This window comes from Haliotis rufescens, unplaced genomic scaffold, assembly GCF_023055435.1.
Source record: "Haliotis rufescens isolate VD_foot unplaced genomic scaffold, xgHalRufe1.0.p SCAF_4, whole genome shotgun sequence".
NCBI lineage: Eukaryota > Metazoa > Mollusca > Gastropoda > Lepetellida > Haliotidae > Haliotis > Haliotis rufescens.
In genome coordinates, this window is record NW_025964112.1 from 29,296,915 (window position 1) to 29,317,403 (window position 20,489).

Genomic DNA, 20,489 nt, shown 5'->3' on the forward strand with positions numbered 1-20,489 from the left:
GAGGTCAAAACTGAGCCAATCTTCTGTCCTCCAAGTCGACCGCAACTTCCGTACAGATTCTATCTGGAACTTTGGAGGAGGTACAAGGATTTTTTTGTTGAGGATCTTTAAGTCGACTATCATCCTCATGTTGGCCGGATTCTTTTTCAGAACCAGGAATACCGGAGAATAAAATCCTTTGGTCTTGTTGGTCTCTGATAGTTTCCGAATGGCTCGCTTCTTTAGTAGCTGACGGACAGATCTGCTGCCGCTAGCTTAGCTACGACTAGAGGAAATCTGTGTCCAATGGCTTGAGACTTCAGGATTGGATGCTTTTTGAAATTCAGTTTGTATCATGAGACCCAGCGGTCAGGCGTAATCTGTTTCCAATTTTAGGCGTATGACAATAGATGCCCTCCCACTGGCCCCGGAGTCAGCATTATGTTGCATGACGGTAGGTGTAAATCGCAGTCCATAGACATACCAGGTCGAAAGGGTCTATAACGCTGGATAGGGTGGCAAAGACGTCAGAACCTGCGTTCATCTCTGCCCCTGGATCTGCCTCGGGGATAGGATCCTCATTTCTTGTTATCGGACTGATGAAAAGACTTCTGAGAAGACAGACACTTGTCGTACCTCCAACTTGGTTGTAACGAATCTTCCCCGGAGGGGACAAAGTTCTTCTTAGGTGGCTGTTCATATGACGAGTCCTTCTGATCCCATGAACGCTTCTGGGGATAGGTAGATCCATGTGCCTTGCCAGCCAGGTTGATAGTTGATGCTTGAAATCGTTCAGTTATATCCTGTCTGACCTCGTCTAAGACATGTCCCAATTTGCCGTTGAACATCTTGGGAGCAGATATTGGTTGTGACATTATCAATCTCTTTGTTTGGTTGGAAACAGCTCTTGACTGAATTTTTGCTAGTAGTTGTTGATGCTGTACCCAGAGTAGCTGTGAAGACATCCAGACTTGGGTGGTGAGTAAGTCTTCCTGCATTCTGACTATGGTGTCTAGCAGGCTGTGGATGAATCAAATTTGATCCGTCCAAATATTCATCCGGTTATGCCGTCATATGATGTCTGCAACGGTGGAATGATGTGTCTAATTCCGGCGACAAAACCAGTCAATATAAGCACCAATGTGCATTGAATGTCTGGAGGCCATAGACAGGTCCTTGATCCGTGAAGCAGGTAACGTGACATTACCGTATATGACCGCAGATAAGCCAACCCCTGGCCCGTAGATAAGCGAGGTATTAACTTGACCATAGAAATATGAAAGAACATGATATGACCCGTAGATAAGACAAACCAGGAAGTGAGAGGAAAAGATTGTTTGTTTGTTTGTTGTTTAACACTGGGCAATATTACAGCTGTATGACGGTGGTCTGTAAGTAAACAAGTCTGGACCAGACAATCAAGTGATTGATATCATGAGCATCTATCCACGCAATTGGGATACGATGACATGCATCAACCAAGTCAGCATGCCTGACCACCCGATCCCGTTAGTCGTCTCTTACGACAAGCATAGTCGATCATCACTACAATTAGCAGCTCTTAATATGACTTAATATATCTGTTTTAAGAAAACCATAAAACAATCTTTGATTAAATGTGACTAAACCAAATGCTAGATTGTTACAACGATAACAATAGGTTGAGGTTCTCGCAATTATGCACGTCATACCTTGGGTTGCTGTAGTGCTATATTGGGAACAACTAATTGTGTGTGATTGACAGGGAAGAGGATGTCTGTTGAAAATCTGAAAACGTTAGGTAGTGTGACTGAAGCCAAAAATACAGGATTTATGGCAAAGATGTAAGTGAGGTAGTGGATTTGCAAGAATTGTCCTCTTTACTGTCATCCATACATAACTAGTTGTTATGTTACAGCAGCTGTTCTGTAACAAAGGCAGGAAAATCCTCACTTCTTGCCAAACTTCAATCAAATAGAGACAGATGATTGGGGAGGTGGGAGCACTCTGAGCACTCTGAGTATTCTGAGAATTATTAACAATGATGACTCATGTTTTAATAATTATTACAAATCCTCTACCTCTACTAGTTCATTGCCAAAATATACCAGGGATAAAAGGCGGGTCTACCTCCAGTATACTCCCTGTATAGTTGACAGCAAATCCAGTAAATTCTTATTATACTATCTATGAGATGACTTCCAATTATTTACCTCCAAAGGACTTGAAAATCGCAGCAGAATAATCAGTAATATGTGGGAACTTCTCTTGAATTACCATTATATTGCTGATATTTTATTAATGATCACCTTTAAACCTTTCTAAAACATCATTTTGCTAATTAATTTTGATTCAGACATCACTTCCAGTCGTTCTACTTCAGCTTTTGATGTAGTTTCAGTTCAATGCTGCCTGTTCCTTCCTTTGACTTCATTTCCAGTTCTCTTTGATTTCTTTGATGACATCACTTCCAGTTTACATGTTGTCATTGATGATGTCACTTCCAGTTATGATGTCACTTCTGGTCTCATTTCTCTTCTGATTGTGACATCACTTCTGTTGTTAATTTCTAACTGAATTGATACATGGAATTCCTTACTATATGTTTCACTCAGAAGATAATGAATAAAAAGTGGACATACCTTCTGTAGCAGCTTGCAAAATCCTCGATCAGCTTCCCCGCCCCTTTTTTTTTCCATAGTTGGGAGGAAAACTAAGGCCTGACAAATGACTGATCTGTAACAGCCTAGCAAGTATATGCCCTGAAGGGCTTCTGTCTCTCAAGTAAAAGCTAGAAATGGTGTTGTGTGAAATCCATTGATATCCTGCAACAACTTGTTCTACAGAAACATGATGATAGGCTGGTAGCCAGAGCTCGAATCTAGGCAGAACATGAGCCTAGAATACATGAGGAATCCTGTGCTTGTCATTAGCTTGAGGTTATGGTGGACGTAGCCATTCCTCAACAGTAGCTTTGTCGGAATGGCTCTTTCATGATAAAAAAAGTCTCTTCAGACAGCATCAACAAGGGTCCCTTGCAGCCAGATAGAATATCAAAGTATGTATAGGACATACTAAGGTTGAGCTACAAAATGTCCAAGTGCAGGGATGGAGTAATGTCTAAGACCTAGGGGACCATAGTAGTAGACTGGTTCTTATGAAGAAAGCGTAACGTGATAGACTTCCAATCTTTATCATGAGTGATGTTCGAATAGTCCAAGGCATGAATTCAGAGACTCTAGTGGCAGTCGCCATGGCTAATAGAAAGGCAGCTTTCTTAGATTTTTGGAGCAATGTAGCATTTGCATCAGGAACATCCTAGGGGTGTGAAGTCTTCAAGGAGGAAAGAACGCAAGGTGGTACATGGAAAGAGCTATCCCAGGAATGCTCACATGGTCTCTTAGATAAGAACGATGAACAATGAGCCTTGACAGCAAGCTTAATGTTGGAAACTTGGAATCACTCGGACGTATCCTGTCTGACCTTGTCCATAACTTACCAAGTTGGTTGTTAAATCCTTGGCCTGAGTTGAGACAGCCTTGGAACGGACTTGTGCCAAAAGTCATTGCATCCACCGGAAAAGGGAGGAAGTGCAAACATGTGTAGAGAGTAGTTTCTCTTGCATGTGCACAACAGCATCCAGGAGACAGTAGATGAGGCCGACCTGATCCATGCATATCGATAAAGGCATGTCTCGATGAGCATCATCATCATAGGAGGGATAGCATGGGAGTATTTGTTTGCCATGGATAAGTCTTGAATAGCAGGTAAGAAGAGCTTCATATTAGGATTCTTTATCAGTTTAAGAATCATCATCCACAACTTTTGAATCCGGGAATGATAAGTCATGTGTTTGATATAACTTTCTCTTCAAAATGAGTAGAGGAAGTCTGTTGTCAAGACAGAGTTTCCTGAATTTATCTGGCAAGTGATCAACAAGATACAGCATTATTACTATCCCCCGCCATAGGGCACATTAGAATTTTGTTTGTTTGTATAGTTGTGAATAACATGGAAGTTAATGTTAACTATGAAAAAAAAGAGTCCTTTACATCCTAAGAAAAGAGGATGCTTTATGTCATGAGAAAATCTGATTTTCGAACTCAGTCTTGATAAGTATCTCTTAGATTGGTTTGCAAAGTTTCATTCATGTAACTTATATTGTTGTTTCTGAGAAAACTTTCCCCATTGCAAACAAAATGCACTAAATAGAAAAAAAATACATGGATCAAGGGCCGTAACTGTGTATGCACAAAATCTAAAAACATGTAGCAAGGGATGTTACTCTGCAAAAATAATAATTTCAGCACTAACTCAGTCTTGACAAGTATCTCGTATATAAGCATGCAAACTTTCCTTCATGGAATTTCTGTGAAAAATTAAAAAGCACAGAACCCAGGCTATAACTCAGGACACCAATTTACAAAGTCATTTATGATCATGACCAGTAAGATCAGTGAGAAAATTTCATTTCTCTAACTTCAACAGTTTTTGAGAAAAATTTTCCCCATTCAGAAGCGAACAGATAGATGGACAGACAGAAAGACAGAAAGACAGATGGACAGATGAACTCCGTCCCTATAGTAACCTTCTGGGTATAGCTTGGCCACGGCAGGGTCTGGCAAACTTTGAAAGACAAGACAGGGTTTGGGCAGCCCGCAGATTGAGGCATCTAAGGAGGAGCCACCTGGTCCCTACGGGATGGAAGTGATGGAATAATGTGGTATAGTGCTTCAAGCAAATCTACAAAAGATAGAGTCTGAATCCCCTCAGCGGTGAGGTATCGGTTGGGGTAATAATCATCCCCATATTCCTGAACAGAGTTCGTAGTTGGTAGGAGAGCCCAAAGCAAGAGCCATGTGGATGCTGATAATTCAGGTATTCAAGAGGATCCACGTATTCCCTTTGCTGGTTGTCATCTAACAGTGTCCATGACGAGAGGTGTCCGTGCGGTGGTCATGTGAAAGACTAGACGATAACCCTATGGCCGGGAAGCACGTGCAGGAACCGCACTATGGCCTTGATGATCCTTTAACCATAGAGAAACCTGTGTGATATGAGCAGTAATCCAAATGGCGAGCTTCTGACGGTTGATCCATATGGTCCAGAAGATTACTTTCTTCTTGGCCACTTCATTCCTTGCTGATGGATTTGGAGCGCTTGGAAACAGTCTTCTTACATAAAGAGTACAGAGTTTGCATCATTTCTCCACAGTGCAGTTCACATCTCTGCATTTCTTTTATAGGCATTTAGAAGTTGGAGTACTAAGTAAGGATAAGAATTTATGGATGAACAACTTCTTTACTACAATTAAGAGCGACGTTTCGGTGTAGGTTTCACTTGCTTGATAACGGTGTTGGAACAGGAAGCATGAGGGTTTTTGATACCATGAAGTGGAACAAACGCCAAACACCAACTAATACTCACATAAAACGTGCCCCAAATAAAAAATCAAATAAATTACTTTCAGCAGTATGAATAGTAATAATACACAGCGGTCAAGAATTAGTGTGACTACATAACCATGTGCCAGAGCGGAGCAACTATATAGGAGATGTTGACTCTAGCACACACAGGAAAGAAGCGACGTTTTCCCTGCCTTTGCACACAGGAGAGCTGTTAGCTGATAGTGCTATTGCGAGAGCTAGTTATGTATAGTTGACAGTGAAGAGGACTAAATTAGTTTTAGTGTGATTGCAGTCAAAATACAGGATTTATGTCAATGATGGAATAGAGGATTTGTAAGAATGATTTTAATCCAGACTTCATTCAACCTGGATTCTGGATTGAAATTGAGGGGCCTAAGAACCAATTGATCATGTAATTGATGCTCCCCAATCAAGACTAACATTTTACGAACGGTACTTACACATCTAGTAAGCAGTTCTCATCAATCAATCAGCTGCTGTATATTAAGGGGGTATTGCCAAAATATTACGCTAACTTGAGCAACAACGCCTTACAATGTTTGGAGGTTGACCTGACCCGTCTCATATAAATATTCATGTAGCATATTTCACCATTCCTGCCATTTTCTTTATACAACTGAGATCACAGGTCAAGCTAGCAGGAGGGATTTAAATGCTATTATTAATCTCATTTACTTTCTTTTCCTATCAATATAACCATCTAAGATAAACATAACAGACAGACAGATGATAGCGAATCATGCCTCAGACTCAGTTGGACCTGCAGTCCTTTGGTGGGCAAATAAAAGAAACATCATTATAATGTTTTTGTTTACTTTCAATCTTAAGTGTATCCACATGCTTTGTAAACATTACAATGAAAGTAACATTCAGATTATTGTATGCAAGTAGGCCCAGGCCATTATAACACCTCAGTCTCCTAGAGGTTGAACTAATCACAGCCTCCACCAGAATATTAGATAAATAAATAATGAACCTTACCTTCTCTGTACCTACTGAAGAGAATGGACTGGGCCTTGAGTATCAGCACTATGTTCTGAGGGTCAGGTCCCTCTTTCACTTTAGATTTACTACACAAGAATTCATAAGCTTTGTTCACTCGTTCAAAGACATCCTGAAAATACACAAATAATAGAAACTATAACACATAAAGTTGTGCCACTATGACTTAAAATGTTCACAAAGATTGCCACTTCATACAATTGTTGTTTTGAATGTTGCATGAATATTTTACTGTCTTTGAGTTATATGTCCATTTCCACTAAATTATAGGTTGCATCGACACCTAACAGTGCATGTGTTATAAGTTTTACGTATACAAGACAGCAAGGTTAATACTTCTTGATACGACTCATCAGGTCAGTGATCAAGTTCATAAGAAAAAAACTGTATTGGTTACATTTCTTCCTTAAGTATTAAAGTTATTGCTAAACTTGGAAATTACTTCATACTGAAGATAGGATAACTACTTACATGAAAAGGTTTTGGTCAAGATGTGAGATAAGAAGGTGTGATGATGGGGCTACTCCTGTATTTGCACGTGCTGTTACATTTCTAGAATTTATTGTCCCTATCATTCAAATAATATTTTGACTCTCTTCTGAAAACAGGTTGTTGAGTAAGGCTGAACTCTTCTATTTGTCTTGCTATTTTAATGACATAGTACATGTTGGTTTGATGAAGCTTCAACCTTATAATGGTGACAAACATCCAGGCTCAGCAAGGTGGAAGCAATGGGTTGAAGGAAAAATAGTAACATCATCAATGTCAACATTCTTTCAGAACAGTAAGTCCATATAATGTAACACTTCTTTGAACAGCATTCCATTCTTTTCATAGGAATATCTAAGGAAATCCTGATGTGATACAGGTCTTAGCATAATAAATGCTTACCATATAATAATGGTGAACCCATGACATGGCTACGATGTTGCCAAATCAAGGAACATAATCAGGGCAAATCTGCAATTCGAACCCACGATCATAGGTTTTTGGCTTTGTACAGAAAAATTCAGTGCACTACACGACTGGGCCAATTGTGCCTCTTTGCAGAACATATAGTGCAATGTACTACATATAGTTTTGCAACATTGTCTACCACACTGAAGTTGAATGCTGGTCCTGACACATACACCTTTAACAAACCTGAATCTACTTACAGCAATGAACATTCATTCTAAGTTTCAGCTTTCTAAGCATTGTAGTTCTTAAAGAACTTGTGAAATTTGATTTGTATAATATTTATGACAAACAAAACTAAAGACGAAATAAAAATTATTTGAACAAAATATCATTCGAAGGAACATGCATGCTAAACTTCAACTTGAGCAGTGGAGGAGTTTCCCAGAAGATGTTTACAGAGCAAAGAGATACTTCCAGGGCATTGTAAAAGTGTATGGGTTGAATCAAGGCCAAAATTCAATAATATTGCAAAAACCTTGAACATTTATGTGAGTTCCCTCCACTAACTCTACATACCATACTTGCCATATTAAGTGCACAACTCCAATAATGTTTTTAAGTGCTCCTGACTTAAGTCTACATTTTCTTGTGTACATGACAGCATTTTTTTACAAAAAAGGTATAGAAGTGCCAGGTAACTAATATAAAAAAAAGTTGAAGTTTCCTCAATTTTTTTTCTCTACTGCTCAGTTTCTGAAAATATATTAAACTTGTTATTTATTACTTTGAATATGCATTTCCCCTTTGTGAATATTTTTAGCACCCAGGTCTCTTATGGCAAATACGGGGCACCAAATGTCCATTGAAAGCTGATATCTAGTTATGGCAATTAATGGGTTTCTCAATATGTCTGCCATGGCGGTTTGGAGCCTCTTGAACAGATTCAACATTGCTTGGAACATGAATGTCATTTTTCAAATTTATTTGTCCAGCGGTATCCGAGATATTTACAGATGCAGCTGTGGATAATGATGGCCATTGGACAAATAGGCCAGGACATATACCTAATAAAGTAGTCTAGTCATTCCAATACTTACTCGTCCCTCCGGATTTTTGTCTGGATGGTATTTTTGGGCTAACTTAAAGTAGGCCTTTCTGATTTTAGCCTCATCATGCCTGAAATGAAAATAAATTTGGCATTAAAATGAGAAAGATTGGAATATAAATCTGAACAAGATTTCAAGAAGTTCAACTATACTGGAAGAACTAGAATTTTCAAGTACCGGTACTTGAATTCATTACAAACTATTGAAAATTTCAAGTTTGATGAAAACACCTTTGATGAAATACAGTTGGTCTACTTAACCCCATCCAGGTCTCCAGTTAACATACTGAGGAACCTGAATACATCTCTGGTCTAATGACATGTCTTGTAGTCATGGCCTGGAAGGTCCCATGGCTCTCACTACTGCCATAAGAAAGTCATGTGCCATTTTGGTCCAATACTATCACTTCCAATCACATTTCTGATTTGTGAAATCAAGGACATGCCCAATGTGGTTCAGATTTAAAGTCCTACATAAGTTACACAGCTACATTTATAAGAAAGTAAAACAGAAGTCATATATTGTTTATTTCGTAACAATGTAGGCCATCAGCAGAAATTCACAGCTTATCATTGGTCCAACAGTGACCAAATATGGTGTACAGAACAAATTCAAGAAATACAGAACATAGTTTGCTTATAACCTAAGCTTATTGCTCATATGTACATAGCAAGGTTTTTAATTACCTTTACATTGGATGAAGAGATTCATGAATTAAATTTAAACAGTGTTAGATGAATAACAAATTTATTTGGTACATATTTTCCTCATAACAAACTGGAACAAAGCTATGCTAAATTTTGCAACGGCAATTTCTTTCTGATATTAATTCTACATTAAGAAGTGGTTGAAATGTGGTTGAATATATTTGTGTTTTAGATTTGCTTGACAATAAGAAATGCCAGTCCTGTTCAAAAGTACATTTAAGTCTCATAACAAATTCTGAAAGAAACTATTCTTTTAATGTAACATTTTGATCTTCCCATACATATCCAAATGCAAAACGATATAACAGGGATTTAAGTTTGGAAACCCATTTATATGTAAAGGGTGAAGAAAGCACATTTCATTCACCTTGGACAACATAATTTGGAGTACATTTCTGTAGCGATGGAGAGGTCTTGATGATAACAGAGACCATTCACTGCCGTGTGAGGCCAAGCAGCATTTTCATGTGAGACTGTGTGATATTGGGAGATTTACATGCAAGGATTTCCTGTGTTTACTTAATCAACTGTTTATCCCTTTACATATTTGTAAACATTGAGTTTTATCAGTTTTCTTGATTTGGACATATATCACTCATAAATAAATATATGTACACAAAGAAACTATTGGACAGTATCACTAAAATGATTACCTCATTAATTTTTTTCAACCACACTTACCCTACATCTTACAGTATATGTATCTTGGTTAAACATTGTTGTAATAAACTAAAAGTCTATTTTAACATTTGACAATTATTTTGTGCATGCTCCTTATGAAGGATAATAGTAATAGCATATTAATAAAACTTAAATTGTTTTTTTAACCAATTAAAGTTTTATTAAAATGCTATTACTATTACTATTAAAAATAAATTGAATATTTCAGGTGAAAATCATCTTGAAGAGATAGTCTTTTCTGACATTTACATTTTAAAGACCTTATGTTTGGATTATTTTTTTATCAGATTTATTTTGTTTGTTAGTTTGTAGTTTAACGCTGCACTCAGCATAGTCCAGCTATATGACAGCGGTCTGTAAATAATAGAGTCTAGACCAGACAATCCAGTAACTGACACCATGAGCATCAATCCAAGCAAATTGAGATACGACGACATGCAGATGTCAACGTGCATGTTGTGCAACAAATATACCTATGCAATGACGGTATGAAAGTGATCATCTAGCCAATTTGATTTAGTGCCAGTTTGAAAGTGATCTTTGTAATGTGCAATTTCACTACAAGGTAATTACCGTTTTGAACAGATTCAATAAATATATCACTGAAGGTTCTTTGAATTCAGGAGTCTGGCTTGGCGGTGCGACTCAGTACCGAATTATGATAATGAATAATGTCATAATAAGTACAAATTAAACATCTCAGCAAATATTTCCCAAAATGAAATTTGTAACCAGGAGTCTAACTTTACCCCATGACTCAAACGGTACTTGTGGGTACTTTTGCCCTTTTAAGTACAATGGGGGTCTTTGACGGAGCTTGCCCAGATATTGTGGTTGCAATGCCCAAGAAAAAAAATAATCCTTAATTCCGACATCAAAACTGAAATGCTGAATACTGCTGTGCTGTTTATTACTTAATACTGACAATATACATATGTGTGGGGGTGGCTTACCCAAGAATATCCCTATTCTGAATTCAAAGTCCTAGACAATACATTCAATTTTGTACTAAACTGTGCACATTAATAACCTGTAACAAATTACAAATTTCGTCATTTAGATTTTTGAAATTACGAGTCTAGCTTTAAGGTGTGACTCGATAACCCTACAGCTTAGGTTTGTCTGGGCCCTAGCTGTATCTATATGTCTGGCGTGGCCTGGGGACATTTCAAAGATTCCCTACACAATAACTTAAAAAATTTAGCTTGAATAAACATGGAATTTGGAGTATATTGCACATATACCAAAATGAATTTTGGAAAGACACATTTTGGCATTAATATACTTGCTGTGATCAAACATACCTCATTGCACTTAGCAACAGTCACACAATATATATATATATATGGATTGAGTCCATGTAAGTAAACACAAGTTAGTAAGTCCCAATGAGATATATTGTACACAGTGTCCATCTTGTAGGTGCCTGTAAGGCGGTTTCTGTATGATGCAGGGTCTGCATGATGATGGCTGTGATCAGGATGTCTGTGGGATAGGCGTGTGTACTTCTTTGGTCCTGTGTAGGAACGAAATCTTGAAGGGGAAATCTCATCAGGAAAGTTTGCATCGGAGAGATTCTTCTTGTTTTCTTCAATCTTGTTTCTTTGCTCTTCATGACTTGAGTTGATGATTGTTGATGATGGTAGGCATATAGAGAGGTAACTGGATCGGGAGTAAACTCAAGAGTTACTCCAGCCAGGTTCTAACACCAGATGTCAACAAAGATGTTGACAGGGAATTAGCTCTTGGGGGAATAAAGGACAAAATCGACATCACTGTCCTGGAACGCTTTATGCACAACATGTAAACAATAAACAACAATTGCACAATGAGTGGAATACCTGCTCTGACAACACAAACACAGCGATGAGCAGACCTTCCAGCTCAGGCATACAAGAGATGAGCGGAGCGCCAGCTCAACCTCAGGACGTTTCCTACTAGTGGCACATCCTGCTCGAGGTCGTCCCTACACCAGCACTAGGAATACCAAACTGACTAACAGTGTGATGGTAACACATATATAGTAATGAACAACAATGGACAGACAATGGTGTTGCTCTGGACATGGGACTTCTGGGGGTGATGAACCGACACAGATCAGGGGATGAACAGTAAAGGCAATAAATGTCATACTATAAATAACAGTAATGAACGGGAAGTGATATTCACGGCTGAATTGGAGGCAATTCATCATGCACTCAAACTCATACCGGAACTCCCGGAAGCAAAGGCAGTCGTCCTATCAGACTCGCTAAGTGCACTTCAGGCCATCAGTGGAAGAAACTCAAACTCCAGGCCAAACACAGTCAACAATATTCTATACGAATATACAAAACTATCGGACCAAGGGCAACAGGTGGAGCTGTGTTGGATCCCCTCTCACATAGATATTCATGGAAATGAAAAAGCAGACTCACTGGCGAAGCTAGCTCTAGACAAAGCGGATATACAGCCTATTCCCTTTAGTAAACTAGAGATAAAAAGCAAAATCAAAGCCTCCATAGCAAAAAGATGGCAAACCCAATGGGACGCAAGTAAGATCGGCAGATGGCTATACAAAATTCAACCCAAGGTCCAACAAAAGCCAAACTCATACTCAAATGAAAGGAAAATTGAAACTGCTATCTCACGCCTCAGACTTGGTCACAAAAAGCACTATGACAAGGTTTGTTCATCTTGCAATCAGGCTGAAACCATTGACCACCTGTTACTAGAATGTCAAGACCATGCCCCGGCCCGGGCTAGGTTAAAACAAGAATTGCAGTTAGATCCGCTATCTGTCATAGATCTCCTAAAGCCAAGAGATGCAATAGCGAAGGCCAAACTAACTCTATTTCTGAGAGATGGACAGCTGCTCGAACGTATATAAACAGAGCAGCCAAGGATAAAAATGAAATCATATCAATATAAGAAAATAGAAATCATATCAATGCAAAAACAGAAATTATGTGAACACCGAACTCACAATAGATATGTGAACCCTTCTCACACACAGGAGTCCCAAAGAGGGACAGGTCAGCCGAAATTGCCTAGGCAGAAGGCGACCTCTTAAACACCTAATGCAACAACAACAACTCTATTGTTCTCATTTGGGATTCAATCTCATAAACAGGGACGTTATAATATCCCCGGGATATTTGCTGTATAATATGTTATAACATCCCTGGGATTTTATACAATATCCTAGGGATTTTATTAACACAACTTCCGTTTAGATTGTAACATATGAACACAAGGTAACGAAATGTAAAATCAATGACAAATGTTTTCTGAAAATTCCTGAGGATCGAACACGCGCCCTTCGTATCTGTAGCCCAGTGAGTGTACCACTAGGCTACAGATACACTGATATATCACAATGCTTTTAAGAATGTCTTTTTTGAGTACTATAAGCCAGCAACAGATATTTTATGCACGTTTCCTTAGGTTCATGGAAAGTATGTTTAAAACAAAAATATGTTGATAAAGTTTCTTTTTTCAGTTTATAAGTTAGATAAAACACTTCCCCTCATGTTTTTATGAAATTTAAACCCTTAAATTCCTGGGTTATAAATATCATAAAAACCCTCAGATGTGCTTCATCCTACATATAGCACATGTTATCCAGATATTCCTGCTCAAGAGCGATAAGTCATATTCTCTTTTAAATAAGATGGTCGTGAGTGTTATTGAACGGAAGCTGCTGATATCCCAGGCCCTCCTGACAGCCACTGAAAGCTTATTCCATAGAGCAGCGGCAGCTCTGCTACAGGTTCTGTTTCATTACATTGTTGTTCAGGTTGGCGGCACCACCATCTGTTGTGGGCATGTACATTGTAATGCTCGAAAAACCAATGCAGTTCTTCAAGGACTGGTGTTATATGTTCACACATTCAACTTTGTATGATAAGCCTGGCAGCTGTATTCTGATTGCTTTTCCTGATGAATTTGCCGAATGCCATGCAGGAGACTGTTGCAATAGTATAATCTTGACCTGACAAATTCAAGGACTAAGCATTTGACAGAGTATATGTTCACATATCCACTGATTTGCGTGATGCTCCTTATCTTATAGTATGCACTTTTGCAGATGCTATTCAAATGGTTTCAACTGAATGTTGAATCAGTGATCATGCCTAGATTTCTTGTGCGACTGCTTGGCTGAACAATACTGGAAAGTTGGATCTTGGGCTACATGATGATCAACTGATGATCAACTGATGATCAAACTTTCAGCTTTGTCATCATTCAGTTTTAGATAGTTTGACATCATCCAACTTTCGATATCAAGGCTGGCTTTGAATGTCTGGAATGTTTCACAAACTGATGATGGTGACAATGGTTTGAATCCTGGAAAGGACTTAGTATCATCAGCATACAGATGAAAACAGAGCTCCCGAGATTTTGCAATTCTTCCAACTCATCGGGTGTATATATAGTGAAAAGTATTGGGACAAGAACAGATCACTGTGGCACTCCAAATTTCAGATTGCTCCTATCTGAACTGACTTCATCAAAAATCACTTACTGGTGGCATCCTTTGAGATATGATGTGAACCATGATAGAGCCTCACCAGTAACACCCACCTCTGTAACCAGTGTCATGAGAAAAGTTGAGTGGTCTGTTGTGTTATATATGCTGCTGACAGATCAAGAGGACAAGAACTGCTGCTCCCTTGGTATCAACAGCATGAAGTAGGTCAATATGCACACATAGCAGTTTGTGTGCAGTGACCTGTCTGGTAAGCCGATTGCAGGACATCTCCCAGATTGTTGTCATGCATGTGTCTATGCAGTCTAGCCGATTCTACTTGCTCATTCAACATGAAAAGGAAGGATAGATTTGAGACTGGGTGACAGTTCTTAAACAGTTCTTGATTGAAGATTGATAATACACACATACAATGAGATTTGATGTTTAAATTTTCCCAATGCAAAACCGGGAATAGAATGTCAGCAAATCTGGTTTTCAACAGAGTTCATTGTATATGTATATCTGACCCTTTTTATTCAAAATCTTTCAAATTCTTTCTTTTGAAACAAACCCTGGTTCATTTGTTTTTGCTTGTTCGTTGTTTAACGCCGCACTCAGCAATATTCCAGCTATACGACGGCGGTCTGTAAATAGTTGAGTCTGGACCAGACAATCCAGTGATTGACATCATGGCCATCAATCCACGCAATTGGGATACAATGACAATTGCATCAACCAAGTCAGCAAGCCTGACTACCCGATCCCGTTAGTCGCCTCTTACGACAAGCATAGTCGCATGCTTTACTGCAAGCATGGGTTGCTGAAGGCCTTTTGTACCCCGGATCTTCGCTGGTGAATCCAAGTTGACAGAGAATTGATACATGCATCATATATGCCATATTTTGAACTGTTACACATCATATTTGTTGTACTTTTACTATTATGTGTAAGCATCAAAGAATAGTTATTGTGTATAACTTCAAGAATACCACCTCCATTACATCATAGACAATCCCTGTTTTGGCTGTCAATCACACCTTTTCATGACATATACCAAAGGAATTCCCCTTATTTAATCTATTTGTTTTAACTAAAGTACAAAAGATTTTACTGTAGAGCATATGCACACATCATGTCTTAATTTATAGAGCTTTCTTCGTGTTTGGGAACAGATGGAAGTTTGGCGGCATATCATGAGTACTGAAGGAGTTCAAAGCCACACTCGTGGATTGTAGCCATGGCTATGACTGATTTCTGCACTAGCACATTATCCTGATGGAAGAGCGAGCCTTTTCACAACTTCCAAAATCCTGTGGCCTTAGTTTCATCCCATAATTGCCTCAAAAGTGCAGCAAAATAATTTGACCATTATTTTGTGCATGCTCCTAAGATAAAAAACAATTTGAGCTTATTTCTAATTTTCATGTGATTTTTAGAAATACATGTACATACTGAATATTTCAAGTGAAAATCATCTTGATGAAATGTTTTTTGACAATTACCTTTTAAAGATGTAATGTTTGGGTTATTTTTAATAATAACAATTAGGTAATCAGTGAAACAAATTGGTTTGGTTTAAATACACAAAAAAATATGTTATCAATTTTACCATAACACATGGTGGAAGAGCACACTTTTTCGCATGTTCCGTTTATTTTCTGGCCTCTTTGAAGATAGTCCACCATGATGACACCCTCGGCATAACATTTCCAGCTGATGGGACAGTCTTTGCCTTCTTTAGTTAGATTATCAAAGACAGGGGCGTAATGTGATTTTGAAGCTTTTGGAACCCTAAAGAGCTGATATTTTCTTCATTGCCAAAACTTCTGGGATAATGGAATGTGTTCTCTCCTGGGAAATGCCTACTGAACTAGCAATAGGACACTCCATCATTTGCTAGTTGGTCATCATGATATGGATTCTCTGGATCATTCCCTGTGTTGCTGATGTCGCAGGCTTTTCAGGACGGATTTATCTTCAAGGCTCTCTCTGCTGCCCATCTCTTAATAGTAATCTTGAGTTGTACTCATCATACCTCTTTATGGATGTCTTTTGGCGAAAAGCCCTTTTTCTGCAAGTACCTGATCACGGCACATTCCTCGATTATTTATATATTCCAGTGGTCACAGACCCCTGATTATTTCCTGAATTGTCACAGGAAAACAATTGGCTCAAACTGACTCAAGTCTTTGAAGATATTGGTCTGTATGAAGTAATGTCCACACCAAAACATTTAATTTTATACAATTCCTTCAATGTGAGGCTCAGAACCAATCAGTCAACCCTTGTAATATTCACATTGATCCCTTAACACAGAACCCCAAATCTCCCACTTCATGTGTTGGCAGTTTCAGTCACCTTTACTGGATCCCATATTTTTCTCTCATCATAGAGTTTCTTGTATATATAGAGGATATTTCATGAAAGGGGGGAAGGAGATGAAAGAAACATGATATTTCACTTGACACATGGAATATGCTATTTATTATGTACTTTTTGTGAAGTTGTCTACCAAAACTTTTGTTGTTGTTGTTTCATTACACATGTAAAACCTTGAAACTTATATTCTCCCTACCTTACACACAGGGACACCACCCCTTGTAATTGCTTAAAAGTAGTTCAGATTCTGCAAAATCTTTAAAAATATAAACAAAAGTCTAAAAATATATTTAGGGTCATTAAAATTCTTAACCATAGATTTGAATAAGATTATATAGAAAATCAAATCTTGAAAGCTACGAGACTGCTGTTGGAAGCGAAAGAAATACACACTGGTCAAGTAACAAAAACGGTGCTTTGCGAAATGAACAGTCTCATGAAATTTGCAGTTTATAACGACACATTTTTGACAGAATAACAAGGGCAAGAAGCAATATTAACTCCACTACTGAACATCTGTCCTTATTTTGCCTTGTCAAAAGGACGTCAGTTTGTGTCCGGGGTAGACACTTACGGTAAAGGGAGATAATTTGAGGGGAGTAACTCTTGTATGACAATAGTTCGATCAAAGTGTTATGTTCACTGCAGTGAAATATCAAGAGTTATGTTCGATTCAATAAAAATATCACTTTTCTCAACTTAAGAATATTCAGTCTTTCACACTGAAGTATATAATAAATATTTACTTGTATAAAGCAAACTTGTATATACAGCATGCCATCGACTCCATGTTGTCACTTCCTAATGAGAACTGTACACTAACCCCTTGCACATAGGAATATGTAAATAATCTTATCAACGTCATGTGTGTCTGTAACCAACATATTCACTGCTGTTGTTAGCTCTGTGAAACCTCAGAAAACGATTTTAAATTTTCCTCTTTTTGAAGCTTTTGACACAAGACGTTTTCTCATCTGGCATCTGTTACTTACTTAAGACAGCTGTTGAAAATCTGAAGATCTTATAGTGATGACAAAATTAGTGGCACTGATGTTTTGTATTTGCAAGAAGTATGCAAAATTTCAATATATTTTGAAAAAAAGATTGCAGAGTAACTGCCATGAATTGTTTTGATTTTTAATATTTCAAATCTCTTGAATAAATTAAGGTGTCATCTTTGGTGAGAATAGGCATGTAAAGTTTCTTTGGTCCAGTAGAGAAGATGTTTCAAGATAACTCAGGGGAGTAATTTTGGCCACAATTAAATTAATTTTGATTCAAGGATAGTTCAACTGATAGATATAGAGTAACATATGATGGATGTGAGCTCTACCTGTCAACAAACCAACTAATGAAGCTGCTCTGACATCAAAACATGATACCAAAATAATATTCTTTGTCTTACCCTCCAACTCCCTTTTGAAGATTGAGAACCTCATAAGCTTCATCATTTGACATAGTGGGAGGTTTCTTCTCAACCTCTTTCTTCCATGCATCCAAAATATTCTTCAGGAGTCGAACCTGCATGAAACAATATAGCATTTTTAAGTTAGCATGGACATTCCTTCCACATATCCTACAAAAATAAAATCAATGCGATAAAGGTTTCCAGGCTTGAAGCAAATGGTGCCACAACCTCTGTTGCTCACCATTGAGCTGATGGTATGTGTAGTGAAATTTCTAGCCATCAAGTGAGGACAGTGTTGCTATTAATTGGCTTTGTGATTTAGTCTGTCTGATGTGAATGGACATTGTAATGTTCCTCAGAAAACCATTGTTATGGTACCAATAATTCACGTACCATTATCACATTAATTTTGGTAAAGTAGTTTCTTGGATGCTTAATATGTAATTTTCTAAATATTGTGAACAAGTTGAGTGCAGATGATGGTACCTGTTTAATCTTAATGCCATTATTAACTCTGAACCCTATTGTCCCAGTGTTACAAAACCTACCAAATCAGCAGCTTCCTGGGCCATTTGGTGAATACTATACATGGACGTTTCATTTTCTAAAAATGTTAATAGACTAGCGGAGTTAACATGTACTTGCAGAAGCAGCCCCATCATATATGTACATATAATGTACCTCAAGACACTGACCTAAACCAAAACAACTTATTACTCTCAAATAATGACCCAAATCTGAAGATTATACAGGTAAATGTGCAACAGTAACTGGCAATGGGTATGTAATAGCCTTGGTCACAGTTGATTGACAGCTGGAGTCTTTTGATGTTGATGGCTTCTTGTAGTTTCTTGATCTTGAAGTCTTTAAGGTTGGTGGTGTGGGCTGTGACTCTCTCCCACTGAATGCTGTGGCTTGGGTTGTCACGGATGTGGTCTGATAGAGCTGATTTAGAGTCATCTTTGGAGACAGAGCTTTGACAGTTGTAGTTTGTACTCCAAGCGAGCAACACCTCCCAAGCCAGCACAGAGCATTGCCTGATAGCCAGCCAAGGAGAAATCCATCATCGGTAATTATCACGTTATCCTTTCAGCCTTATTCACATACTCTTAAAATCACTCTCATCGTTTGTTTGTTTGTTGTTTAACGCCGAACCTAGCAATATTCCAGCTATAGGACAGCGGTCTGTAAATAATCGAGTCTTGGCCAGACAATCAGTTGCAGTTTGTACCCCAAGCGAGCAACACTTCCCAAGCCAGCACAGAGCATTGCCTGATAGCCAGCCAAGGAAACTCCATCATCGGTAATTATCACGTTATCCTTTCATCCTTATTCACTTACATCACTCTCACCGAATTAATCACAAAACCCCTAAATCCTTAAAAACAACAACACTCAACTCTTATAAATAACCAACACCTTATCCTCCCCCATCTCCCTAACACAGCTCGCACTCATTTCTACTCACAACCCACGCCCACCACTCAAACACACCCTTTGACCCAACTCCTAAAAACAAAAAAACACCTAATCCCCCCTTCTCCTTAACACAACGCACGCTCTTTCCTACTCACCACCCACGCCCACCACTCACATACCTCCACTCCTTCAACTAAATATCTCCTAATCCCCGCTTTCCACTTGTTTCACCTAATCCCAGCCTTCCAGCAACAAAATAAATCTTTAATAATTAATCCATTTCCCAAACCCTCCTACTAAAACCAACAACAAATAACCACCGCAACCTCCTCCGCCTCCTAAACACAACTCACCCAGTAAAAACAACAAACCAACTCACCTCCCCAAAACACCACTCCCACTCCACCACCACTCACCAAAACACACGCTCTCCAACTCTCCAACGCAACACCCAAACAACATGACTGACACCCGCAACGCCACACTCGCAGACATTCCAGCTCCTTACTCACCCACGCCTGCGGAAGCGCACAACACTTCCGGGAGGTCACTCGAAAACATTGTCCCGACCGAGTATGGCGAAAACACGACACACACCACCCCCACCAAACCAGCAAACTCACCACCTCAAAACACCAAAAAACGCAAACTCGACACATCCACTCCACCTCCATCGCCCACACCCTCCCCGGCCGCCTTCCTCACCCCCTTCGCCCTCTACTTCTTCTCAGCAGGCTCAGGCACCACTCTCTCACTAGAACTTTCAGCAGATAAAATAGGACTTTGTTTTAAAAGAGAAAAAATAAATTACAACAATATTAAAAAAAGCCAACAAAGGATACCAGATAATCTTCCCTAACCGAGAATCTTACAACGCAGCAAATAAAATAACTCAAATATTCCACGTCACGGTAATAAAAAAAACACCTAATTGGCAACAATATACACGAGGCGTAATTAGGGTTAACCCAAGGGAAACAACTGAGGACTTACAATTATACTCTCTAGAAGCTAACATAAACCAAGACCAAAACCCTCAACCCCTAA

General features: G+C 38.6%; 1 protein-coding gene across 1 annotated transcript in view; it reads right to left on the reverse strand.

The window, feature by feature from the left end:
• Positions 1–20,489, reverse strand: part of LOC124150126 (dnaJ homolog subfamily C member 13-like) — a 592,425-nt gene that overhangs the window by 208,581 nt on the left and 363,355 nt on the right. Inside the window, exons 35-37 of the mRNA XM_046522050.2 lie at positions 18,021–18,136; positions 8,387–8,465; positions 6,369–6,501 (exon numbers count right to left, since the gene is read on the reverse strand). Coding sequence (XP_046378006.2) covers positions 6,369–6,501; positions 8,387–8,465; positions 18,021–18,136 — 328 coding nt within the window. The remainder of the gene's footprint in view (positions 1–6,368; positions 6,502–8,386; positions 8,466–18,020; positions 18,137–20,489) is intronic.